General features: G+C 37.5%; 1 protein-coding gene across 1 annotated transcript in view; it reads right to left on the bottom strand.

Moving 5' to 3' along the window:
- SNCA (synuclein alpha) overlaps nt 1-13333 on the bottom strand; it is a 60604-nt gene that overhangs the window by 40728 nt on the left and 6543 nt on the right. The window contains exons 3-4 of the mRNA XM_051619675.1: nt 11258-11299; nt 4101-4246 (exon numbers count right to left, since the gene is read on the bottom strand). Coding sequence (XP_051475635.1) covers nt 4101-4246; nt 11258-11299 — 188 coding nt within the window. The remainder of the gene's footprint in view (nt 1-4100; nt 4247-11257; nt 11300-13333) is intronic.

The raw sequence follows: 13333 nt of genomic DNA, 5'->3' as shown, positions 1-13333 counted from the left end.
TAATAGCTGGCTGGAGCACATTGGAATGCTTAATAAAAAATTAGTTACTCTCATTTCCTCAAAATGAAAAGGTGTTTCATCATGTCTTTACACTCAGCAGTGCACAATGTCACATGGAGCTTCCCTGTAAAAAGTATGAAAAAGGCTGCTACATATTGGTATATTTTATTATAGTGACTCCCCAAAGTGGATTCACCCTGGCTGTAAGCAATGTAAAAACTGAAAATTTTGTTTCTTCATAAAACTAGCTATTCTGACCAAGAAAAGTAATAATACAAGAGATACTCTACACTTGTAGGGTCCACTGTACTGAATAATTGTGCTATGACAGTGTTTGGCTTCTAAGGATTTCCAGGAAATACTGGTTGGGATGGAAGGAAGAACATAGAGCAAAGTTACCATGACTTTCATTCTTTTAAATTATTTTTCATATTAAACACAATTAACAAGGGCTTTTAGTTAAATTACCATTTTCTATGGGGGGGGGGAAAGCCTAATGTTTAAATTCCCACTTATAGTTGTCTTTTCCCCTGAAATCTTGGTAATTAAACCAATGAGTTATATTGCCTTCTCTGTAAGTGTATTATTTATCTATGTTATCTGATATTGTAGGTTTGTGTTTACAGTGCTATTTACTGGAAATGTGTTATATTAAGAGACAGTCTGGAAAGAAAAAGGATTTAGCACATACAGATACCAAATACAATACGTACAGATCCTAAACTTGGTAAGGATAAGGCTTGCTATTCTATAAATAAATATAAATAAATTTGTTCACCACAGAAATCAGGGATCTTACCAACAGATTTATTCTTGAGATGCTAGAGAAGAATTTGCATTAATTTAGTAAGGTTAAGAACTTCAATTAGTTAATTGTCTATCTGAAAATACTAAACTTTATAATCTCTATTTGGTTCTCAAACAACACTATACACTAGATATTCACTAGCTAGTAGCCCTCCATACTATCTGGAACTGTATGCTCATGCTGAGCTGAAAATAGAAAAAAATATGTTCATTTCCACACCAAATGCACTTGTAATTTATAATTTATTTTTTACTTGATTAATATAAAAGCACACTCCCAGTGTACACAAATAAAACACTCACAAGCACAGAACAAATTAAAAATAAACATTTTGTCTGTATAGCCCAGTACTTCAGTCCATCGTCTTCTCTTAACAGAGAGAAGAAAGCATGAAAAAGAGAAGCAAATTATTTTCTGTTTCCAGAAAGAATCCAAATGATTATAAATAACAGCATTAATATGGGCAGATTTTAAAATTAGGCTCAAATGTACAACTAGTTTACAAAGATTTAATCCATTTTTAATAGGCTCTATGCACTAGTGTGCCTTAGAAATAATTTTTAAGTAGACGCATGCTGGCAATGCATGAAAGGACCTCTGGTATCTAAATAATCATAAGAATCGTTTTGTCATTTATTATAATGCTACTTGCAGCATGTTAACCCTTTCAAAACGGATACAAGCCTTCTAGCAGCCACTGCCTTTGCCATGCTAAGCAGTGAGCTTCTGCCCAAGTTTAAATCCCTCAGGGCACTTCTCACCCAGGTACTGTCAACTCAGCCTGTCACTCACTAATCTCACTGTCCCTTTGCACTGTCTGCTTGCACCAGCTATGGGGTGGGTAGGTGACAACATGGTATGACAGTAGCCCTCCAGCCTGGCCTCAGTTGGATGGTTAAACCTGTTCCTCATGGTCCAAACCATGACAATAGTAAAGACTTTACTAGGCAACCTCAGACAAACATCTCAAGAAAGTATTTTGCCATTAATCTATGTAGTATATCCTTTGTATTAATACTGTTGTATCCACAGATAAAGAAATATCATGACTGTTTTCAGTGACCTGAAAGTCAAAACCATCATGGCACAAAAATGTGCCAGTCACCATGGAATACTGCAGGCTTTCATACAGTTGAGCAGAACACTAGTAGCAGATCCCAGCAATGACCATTAGCTTTGATGGGCTTCACACGTTTGGAAGTACAGAGTCACACATTCACAGTGCAGTGAGGGTTGGAAAGGACCTCTGAGGATCATCTAGCCCACCTCCCCTGCCTGGTTCCCACACAATTACCAGTTTACCTGGAAAATCCAAGCAAAATCAACCTCACATACCTCTGAACAGCACAGGAATGCAGAAACACTAGGTTGCAGAATATCATTACTTGATTAAATTTTTATGTTAACAGTTTTGAAATGTCTACTCATCCCTTGCAAAACCAGTAAGGGACAGAGATGCAAAGCAGTCCATTAGCTGTAGACACTAATAAGCTAGATGGCCATACTGCACAGATGTCTGGGAATCTCAGTGTAAAATTATCAGTATCAAAAAATCAAATTAACAGTTTTGCGTATCTAAAGAATGGAGCACCAGATCAGAATAATGATAGTATTTATAGGGCTGCAGAATAATATGCATGAACATTATGGACGTTCTTTAAGTTCACAGACATGATTTTATTCTGTTGCAGTCATCATGACTCATATTTAAGCATCACAATATACAGAACTGAGTTAAATGAAAGTCAGATTAGATTTCCTTCTCACTTTACAATTATAAGGATCTATACATATGTATTAATATTAATATAAAAATATTAGGTATGGTCAATAATAAAGTAGCTACTTGCATATTACAGCAGTTATGATCCTTATGAGTTTCAAAAGCTATAAACAAAAAACCAATACTCTCAGTGTAAAACTATGAAAGAACTTTAGCATAAACTAAGAGTACAGACCACTGTGGCCATGTCATACTTGTGTGTCCCCTGGCAGTTCATTAGATACTTGATTTTGTAAATCTTCCACACAGCTTTTACAAATGACCATGGCCACAGCAAATGCAACATTTCACTTATAGCTGAATATAAAAGGACTCAAAACCCCCCCAGGAAAGCTGCTTTCAAAGACAGCAAAACCACTTGAGAAATGTTGTCAAGGCCAATCCACCACAGTGAAGTGAATGCCTACCACAATGTAATATCCTCCCCCTGCTGAACTGAAGCACCAAGAGGATTTGTCAAACAGGAATACACTTCAACAACAGTTAAGGATAAAAAAGAGTTTTTAAGGCTTCAATTTTAACAGCTCCTCTGGACACTAACTAGAAAAAACACAGCATAAAACTTCTTCATGCTAAATTAATGACAAATATATTTTCATGAAAACACCAATATTTTTTCCCCAACACGTAAATGTTCACACAAAGCAGCACAAAAGGAAGTCTGGAGATAAAAGTAACCCAGAAGAGACAAATAGGACACTACACACAGTTTGGAAAGCATCATTCCCACCAGCTGCCTGGGGTCACTTTCACCCAGTGTAAGTGGAAAGACGTAACTACAGCGTATCAGCACCACAAATGTAGTAACATTGAGCACATAACTTAATGTTCACCTCAGTGCTGAAATAAAAATATCCATAGAGTGTTTTATGAGGATGCTCATCTACAGTATGAGCTAGGGTAAACTAGGAGTTCAGAATAGTTTGGAGGCATTTCTGAGTTTGTGTCACTCCATTAATGGAAAATAGTGACTCTCCACTTAGAGCTCGACTTCAGATACAATGTATCTAACTGGTCAGTAATTGGTACACAAAACCTTTTGCTCTTCAGCTGTAGAGAATACAAATTGTGCTGTTAAACCTGACATTTGCTGTTTGATCTCTCAACTCTAGCAGGATGCTTATCAATCTTGAGTTATTTTGAAAAATAGTTACCTCCCCATTCATCTGTACAGCGATCCTACAGCTGCTGGCCCCCATGAGGGGCTGCCAAATTCAGAATCACCACTAAATCACTTTAAACAGTGATCCAAATCTTCAACAACTTTTCAGAATAGTAACATTCCATGCCCAATTCTACTCAAGTTACCAAATCCTGCAAGTTACTCAAAATACAAGCTAGAAACAGCAGACATTTTCTTTGCTGTTCATTTGTTTAGTGTAACACAAATCATCCTGCATTCATCCCACCGACGGACACAAAAAAACCCCCACTCCATCTGCCCCTTAATTCAGGGACACCACTCATTATTCACTTCTTCACCAGGAAAAGACTGTAAAATAAACAAACCTGCTTGGCCAACTGATCCTTCTTCACCAAGCCAGTGGCTGCAGCAATGTTCCCTGCTCCTTCCACTGTCTTCTGGGCCACTGCCGTCACTCCTGTCACCACAGCTCCCCCAACATTAGACACTTGCTCTTTGGTCTTCTCAGCCACTGAGGAGAAGCAGAAGATGGAAAAACACATTATGGCTCTGGGAGCTGTACCTATCTATCTGTCACTGACAGCCCAACATTATGAAGAGCCATAAGGCCATTATACTTTGTGAACCCCGAGTGGATCTTAAAAAATGAGACTATCCATCTGGTAACACTGGAATGGCAGAGGTAAAAATAAATCTTATTTGTGGCTCAATTTCTTTCATGTAAAAGACATTTGACATTTTCATTCATGTCTAGCTGTATTTTAGGGAAGCAAAGGAATTACTTAAGGGCCCTTATTATGCCCAGCTCACTGTGTAACGTATAATAATTGCATTCAATATATCCAAGTCTGAAAATGCATTCCAGTTAGTCTACCAAACACTTTCTGCATGTTACAGGGCATGGAAGACAAGATTTTTTTATGTTAATAATCAATGGCTTTTGAGTCTATTATTTTTTAATATACTTGATTAATAAGCAGAGCTACTGTTGCTCAACACGGGAATTTCAAATGCATCCTTTTATCCGATTCTCTGAGATTTCTGCCCCACTGCTGATGTGTCCATCTATAACACACTAATCTACAAAAAGACTGAATGCCAAAGATGCCAAAGCAAACTGGATTAATAGCTAACTTCCAAGCCCCAGGGAAACAATAACTCCTTTAGACTACATACACATCAGCAGTTACCATTCTACCTTTCAAAATACCACTGGGTTCTTTCTGCTCATTCATCCTCAAGGGCTCTTTCTGACAGCCACTTGCACTGCAGCAAAACTGCTCTAAGGAAAGAGATGGGATGACTTCATGCCTCAAAGTTATACATCCATTTACTTATCTACACAAGGGACTGGTCATGAAAAATACATCCAGCATACAGTTTTGTCATTCTAAGTAACCCTATTTTTTCTCCAGCCCAAATCCCATCTGATCTGTAAAATGTATTCACAGCTCTATTTGTGAGCTTTATGAACATGGGATGGATTCTGCTTGGCAGATAAGCCACCCTTTCAGGGACTTTTTTGGGAAACATATGTAGAGAAGACTTTATATGGATAAATTAGATTTCTTTAATTCCCTACAGAAAGAGTATCAGCTGTCCACGTGACAGGGCACACAGCATAGATAGCTATGACTGACATTAAACAACAACTACTAGGAAAAAGTTAGAAAGGTAAACAACGTGCCAAATAAGTGATTTTTAATAAAGACACAAACAATAAGCTGAATGGAGGCAGATCATTTAATGCTCATCCTAAGTAACTTGGAGAGAAAAGTTAGTAACTGATTGAGTATTATCTCTCCCAAAACCAGGATCTTTTATTATAGAGCAGGACAACGGACTATACATTGAAACTAGAAACAGAAAAATTCTGTTTCAACTATCTTACAGCCTCTATATGCTAATAAGATACAAATTCACAAGAAATTCAATTATATCCATCCATCACTCTATTGCCATGTTTTTCTGTAGGTAAAAAAAAAAAAAGTCAGCTTTGCTGAAAAGCAAATTTTGCCAGCAGGAAAGGTTTAATTTAATGCTAGCAAGTGCATAAAGACATCTGTTAAGATGCCCCATTTGATTATTACCAGCTACAGACTGCAAAAAGCTCTGGATTCTACACATGAAATATATATGGGAAGTTTTTCACTGGTTCTTGCAAACACATATCTTAAGGTGTGTCCTAGAAACACAACTTCTGAAGAACCTTAAGACATGATTGTGCACAGTCTTTTAGCAGCACACTGAGCAACATTATGAGAAGGAAACTTCTTAAAACTTGTTAACACTATTTCCAGTACAAATCCAAAACACAGCCCCATACCAGCTACTAGAAAATTAACCCTACCCCAGTCAAAGCCAGAACACAGACATAGCATTAAAAAGCTGACACAGGAAATAACATGAAAAATTTCTTACACACTTCAGAAATCTGGGCCATGAAGATAAATCCAGCACATGGCACATATTTGGAAAAACACTCATTCTAGTAGGAGAAAGAGAGAGTCGCCTTTCCTGTCTCTGAGGAATACCTACACACCATCAAAGTCCCTATTACCAGAGCAACTCTATAAATCAACTCCAGCCTGGTGGCCCTTCAGCTCTGAAACCCTAGTGACAAGATAAGAAGAAGAAAAAGCATTTCCAGTCTCATGTATTTTATTGCTTACACTAAGTAGTAACACGGGAAAAGCATAAAATGCACACCAAAAAATCAGTTCAGAATGCAGGGGGTTGATACCAACTAATTAAATTAATCTGAATACCAGGTTGTTTAACGATCTTAAGGCATTAAGTCTTTGTAAAGTTGATGTCTGCTTTGTGTCAAGAGTGTTGAGAACTGAGTAAATCCGCTTCTGCAGAGCTCTGCTGTTCTACGGCCCAATTATTTCTGCCCATTTATACAGAGACTCCATTCCAGTAAATGATCCTGGGATGGTGTACATTGGCCATATCAAGGCCAACTTTGAAACTGAAATTCTAATACTGACTGTAGCACTGTGCAAAAGTTAGCAGCATTAAAGCTAACTTTTCTGGACTTATTACAGACAACTGGTTAACATACAATACCAATGCAAAATATTTGAAGCAATTTAAAATCAGAACTAGTTTGTTTCAATTTTGAACAACAAAAGTAGATTAAAACAAGAGGATTTATCTGAATTAAGTTATTCTTTCTGCAGTAAATATACTTCTGAGTGTGTATTTCAGACAATAACATTGCCTTAGGTGGTTAAAGAATTAATTTACAAAGAAGCCATAAATACATTGGAGGCTCTTCGATTCATACAATTTCCTGTCACATACCTAATGGAGTTAAAAGAAACACAACAGGAATACCAATTATTAAGAATGGCAGGGAGAACAGATATTAGATAAAATTCTTAAGAAAAATTAAGAAAAAGAATTCAGCAAAACACCCGATTACAGCTCATAACTACATATTGTGTCTGACTCAGTTTCAGGAAACGGACATGCACATCAAAGGCTTTTTGGCTTTGATCATCAGGAGATGGACTGTAAATATTTCATCTTTGATACTGTACTTTTCTTGACATTTATCCCTGGGAGATAAGCAAGATGGATGATTTGTGCATTTGTAGTCAAAGGCCAGGAGACATGTTAATTAGGTAGGCATGTCAGATAACAACAGCTAACACCCCATAAAACCAATAAGGAAACCTCCTTCATCTTCAGAAGTTGGGCCAAAGGGTGACCTGACAAATAACAGGCTTACAGCTTGGTATCTTCATTTTCATGTCTCAATGCCACTAAACCTACTACAAGCATGACTTTGTTTAAAGCAAAAAGCATCTCAGTCTAGTATTTCTGGCTTTGGAAATCAGCTGACCAAAAAGCATATTTGGATGATCAGCACTTTGAGGTGTGTCAGCTTCCAGCCCCTTCACCAGCAAAGGTTTTTCAATGACAAACTATTAAACAATAGGAAACCTAAAAAGACCTTGAAACTCCAACAGTAAGGAAGGACTGACTGCACAGCTGTGAAAACACTCTCATTTTCATCTGTGAATCTAGTTTGCATTTGACTGTCTCCAACCTCTTGAATTATTTTTATTCATATAATAAAATGTGTTATTTCACCTCAGGTTTCACACGATATTAACACTCTGGCCCATCATAAGACCACCAGAACTGGCAAACTCCTAGTTCTGTGAAAAGAGACAAGGTCTTTACAACTGCCCTAAAAAGCAGTTTTGTCACATCAACTTCAACAGCGTTGATTTAAATGGATTTGATTTCTAAGACAACTTCACTAGCATTTCTCAGTGTCTTCATATTATATCTCATAATCTGTTTTACTCACCTTCTCTGCCTAACAGGAAAACTCTTTGTAGTCTTGCAATTTTTTATATTTTTATTATTATTTTTAAAAATATGTTCCCAAGCAATTCCTCTGTTCTTAAACAACCAAGCCCATACTGTTTCATTGTAGAAACTATGCTCTCTGGATTTTGCATTAGGTCTCCTCACTGCCACATTTCAACCTACATTCATTTTCATATTCATTCAACAGCCAAACTCCTTTCAGTTTAGGAGGCCAGAAGGAAGCAAACTGAGGCACAGTCCCCATTATTCCCAAGCTTTGGGTGTTTGTCTCCCATTTGTTAAAGTGGGTGAGGAGCAGCCACTGTTTTGTACTTAAAACACACAGTAACTTTTCTGAATTTTCTATTCATAGGAGCAGCATGTAACAGATGTGCTCTCCTTATGTTTGCCTTTCTAGTCTGTTTCATATATTTCAGGAAAAAAAAAAATATTAACATCTCTTCAAACATGTCCAAAATTCTATTAATCTACCTAAAATTTCCTGTCTTACTCCACATACTGCAATCAGATAAAGATGCAAACTCGCAGCATTCAAGACTGGTTGCTTCTGTCAGGAAAAGGGAAAGAAGTTCCTCACTAAGGTAGCCTACTACTGAGTCCCAATGCTTAAGCACATTTCATACATGTACAAATGTCCTTGACTTTTATTCTACCACAGCCCTGCTGGGTGAACATCACCCCTATTAACTTACTTGCTACTGTTGTCAGTTACTATTCCCACACATGTCATGCTATTAGATATATGTGCCTCAGATCTCATTCTGCTGCAATCCTCAACTGATTATAGCAATGATCCCTCTTAATATTTCTCTTAATTGAGGTCTGACAAGCTGAGATTTCAAACCTTGTAACAACAGCATGCACGTTCAGCCTGAGGCTAAATTCTGAAGCACTATCATAGAAGTTCTGTTCAGTTTTGTTACTAAAAATACTCTTGATTGACTTTTCAACCATTTATTTGTGTTGTGATATTAAGTACTGCCATTTATTTACTTACAGTTGCATAGGCTTATGTGAGCATAGGTGAATGATACACTGGCTGTACAGGGAACAAAAAGAAAAGTTTTTTTCTGCTCCCGTAATTATTTATTTTCTAATTTCTTAGGGGAAAAACACCTTAGATTTCTTGACCATGAATTTTCTTCACATCTGCAGAAGACATACTCTACAGCAGAAAATTACATGTCCTGTTCAATGCACTACAGTGAGCTAAGAACTCTGTAGAGAATGAAGACTGCAAGTCATTTTGCCACTTACTACACATTGTTGTTTACTAGTTTCTTTTCATACCTAAAATGATATCTGCAAATCAATTTAAAATGCAAATTTACCCTCTTTCAGTGTAGAAATGCTAATGTAAATATACATGCCCAACACTAACTTCAAAGTTAAAAACACTGTTGCTACTGAGAGATTAGGCAATTCTAAAAAAAAAAACAAAAAACCAAAACATTTAAAAACCCTCATAACTGTGACAAATTCAAATTAGTTTATCAAAACTGATTTATTTCTTCCCTGTAATCCATTTCCCTTGTATCTTCCCACCCAATCAGCTCCAGTGGGAAATAATGATGAGTGACAAGAATCTTTTAGAAATGGAGGAAGCAATGGGGCATATCTGTACTGCAGTGGCAGCATGACTAACAGTACAGCAAGCACACCTTATCTGAAACTGCACTGTGTGTTATCTGAAACACACCTCAGGTTGGGATGAAGAATCACAAAGAGCACAGCCAATACTGGGGTTATTAAGTTCATACTCTCAATCAGTCCTGCCAGCTTACAAGCAAAGACATTTTCCTCATTGGAACAGTTGGATCTCATGAGACTCAAGCATACCTTGTGCTTCAAAGACACTTCCATGATTATAAAAACTAAAGTTCTAGCAGAGGCACCTGTCCTGGAGCCAGGAATTGATGTCTTGGGCATACTTGTTTCTTCCAAAGTCTCTCCCCATTACTGGGAAGATTGTGGAAAACACTACCCTCCTGAACCCTTTAGCAGTCTTCCCAGGGCCCCCAAATCTCTTTTGATTGACCTGGCAGTTCTGCTTGCAACATCACAAGTACCTACATGAAAGACGAGCAACGGGCAACAGTCTGAAAATTGTTCTAGACGTGTCAGTTTCTGGGTGACATCCCTGACTGGGGCCCCAGTTGCTGCCCAGAGAGGCAGCAAACTTCACTGACAAGAAGGTCCAGACCCTTATCTCAACCCATGATTTTCTGAACTTATATCCATTTCTCCCACATCCCACCACAGGGGAGTGAAAGAGCAGCTCCGTGGTGCTCAGCTACCAGCTGGGGTTAAGACATGACAGTAGCCTAAAAGTCTTAAGCATGGATACACTGCTGACCTCTTTTGCCTTAACTGTGAAGACTCCCTGTGGTTTTTACTTTCTACCTAACTATTACAGTCCCTACTGTATGAAAGAGGCTCCTTTTACATTTCCTTCCTTCATTTGTTGCAGTAATCCCTGTCTTGTCCACTGGCATCAGACCTGTCTATGATCTCCTAAATCAGCAGATAAAAGTCCTCCTGACATCTGCCCAGGTCTCTTGCCACTTTGCTTTCCACAGCCCTCCTCCAGTGGCATCCCTCCCCTCCACTCCCACCTCCAGATCAGTTTTGCTTCCTCAGATCACAAGGAGACAAACCTGGACATGTCAGCCAGGATTTCAGATTCTATAGGCAGAAGTTCTTTACAGCAATACAAAAACCAAAAACAAATCCAAAGACATCCCCCCAAAACCCAAGCTATTAAGAAAGAATTCACTTTTTTATGCCATCTAGAATATTTCACCTTTGGCAATAAACAAACAACAGAAGACCCTCAATTTATCTGTTTCTGGAGAAGTAAGTTATTTCCTTCTGTTCAGTAATCTGGTTTCATTAGTCTCCTAGTTCATAATAGTACAGCTTGACTTTGATTCAGAACATCCCTCAAAAGACCCTTTTCACATATAAATAACTATATTAAATTTACATATTTGCTTGTAAAACAGTGTATGCAGTTTGACAAAATGAGTGTTGCTTTCTGCCTCAGTTTATCTATCCTCTTCTGTCATCCATAAATTGGAGCGCTCCCAAAATTACCTGGAATTTTTAACAACTAAAAGGTTGGTTAATCAAACATAGAGAAGCAGCTGAAATTAAAAGATAATTGTCTTACCTGTTGTGACACCATGAACAACTCCCTCCTTGGTCCTGGAACCTAAACGAAGAACAATACTAGGTTGAAAAGACATGTTAAGTACTGGCAAAGCCTAGGCAGATGATAAAGGGAGATGAATATATAGATTATATACAGCTGTGTACAGGATTTCCAAAGATTATGAAAATTTATTCAAGAGGAATTCAACCTAAGGCAAAGGGCAAAAGCACCAACGAAGAGCAACTGCATGAATGTTCATTGACTGTGGAAAGGTGAGTAAAACGGGAAACACTTTTGCAGTTAATTACATGTATGTACTGGCTTCCTTTCCATTTTTTTAATAGTGGTGTTAATTAAGCCTTCCACTTTGCAAACTCACATGAATGGAAAGCATGTTACTGTTAACATCCTAACGAGACTCAGGCAAGAATTTGCAGGAGATCAGAGCCAAAGTTTCCAGAAAATCCTTACAATGTAATCTTTTAACTCTTCTCCAGATTTCAGTTTGCAGGGATTAACAATCACTACTGACCCACATAAAGACCTAGAGGTTCAAACCATGGGGTGCTTGTAGTGCTAGCCAGATTTAGACAAAAATTAATCTGAAATGGAAACATTAAACAGTAGATAGGTTTCAAACACAAAAATGCCACTGGGGTCAAAGCCAAGATCTGCCACATCTGGTGTCCTCCTTGTCACGGGCTCATGTGACAACTCACCCAAAGATTCTGCAGACAGGAACCTAGAGCTAGTTCTAGACTGAGATGTAACACAAGACCTGTGTAAGCAATGTAACTCTGCCACCTTGAAGATCAAACAGATTTCTGTAACATCTAAGTAAAAATACTAAGACTTTTTAACCACACTGCATAGAGGGGGACAATCTCTACTGTCTTCAGTGGGAAAAGAAACAAATTAGCATATACTGCTTTTAAAAATGCAATTTCATGTTGTTTTCCATACCAAAACTCTACTTGTCCTTATCAGGCTTTATAATTTGGCTATATTTCAGGGATTAGTACTCATCTGTGGACTATGGTGCTTAACAATTAAGCATTACAGAGACAGAGTTTATGGCTCCTAGTTTATCATCTTACCCTATTCTGCCTAAGAAGATGACACTTTTTATATTTTTTTTTATATTACCAAAACAGAAATGGCCTTATTTGTAATGCAATTTTTTGTCTGTATGTCATTCAGTATTTGTGACGCTGTAATTTATACTTCTGACTTTACACTTCTAACACCTGTATAACTTTGGCTTAACGCTATGCATAAAATCTTACACAAACTGATAGAAGCAGAAATACATTAGAAGAAAATGTATGAGCAGAAATATATAGAAGGAAGCAACTTTGCTCAAAATTCTTTACAATAATACAATTAAACACTGAAATAAAATACAAGTTCATTCAAAGTCTTACTTGCTGCTAGCACCAATTTATGAAACTTAAGCCAATTTATGGCACTATCAGATTGTTCAGGGCATTGAAAAAGATCTGTTGTCTATGAGCTAGAGCAGAATAATAATCCATGATAAATAACAGGGGTGGGGGAAGTTTCATCAAGTAAAATTATATGTTCCTTTAACAAGCTAACGAAGAGGTTAAATAGCTGAGAAATCTTTCTCCCTATTTTATTCTGATTTTCTCTTAAAAAAAACCACAAACAACTTATTGAAGTGAAAGTATTTACCATGGATAGAATCACACACTTTATTAAATCCAAGGTGTTAACGTCTAAAGACTTTTTTTAGGACTTTGGTTCTCAGTCTTGTAGCACCATGAGACCTGGGGAAGGAAAGCACTTCGAACACATGCTGGAATCTAAGCAAATGATGGTTCTACTGATTTCTAGACAGAGACTAAACACCATTTCAGGCTTACAGTGCACCTGTTGGAATACCTAATATTAAGCATATGTTTTTAAATGCAGTGTTAGACCTGGCCAATACCTCTTTTGTATTGTTGAAGTTATCGTCTTCAAGTCAAGCTGCTAACACGTGAAAACCTATGAAGAGCAAGTACTCAGTTCTCTAGGGCCGTTAAGAGATGGATGGTACAACAGAACACCCCGAGGACTCCTGCAATGCAT

This window comes from Apus apus, chromosome 4 (assembly GCF_020740795.1).
Source record: "Apus apus isolate bApuApu2 chromosome 4, bApuApu2.pri.cur, whole genome shotgun sequence".
Taxonomy (NCBI): domain Eukaryota; kingdom Metazoa; phylum Chordata; class Aves; order Apodiformes; family Apodidae; genus Apus; species Apus apus.
This window is presented reverse-complemented; position numbering and strand designations above follow the sequence as displayed.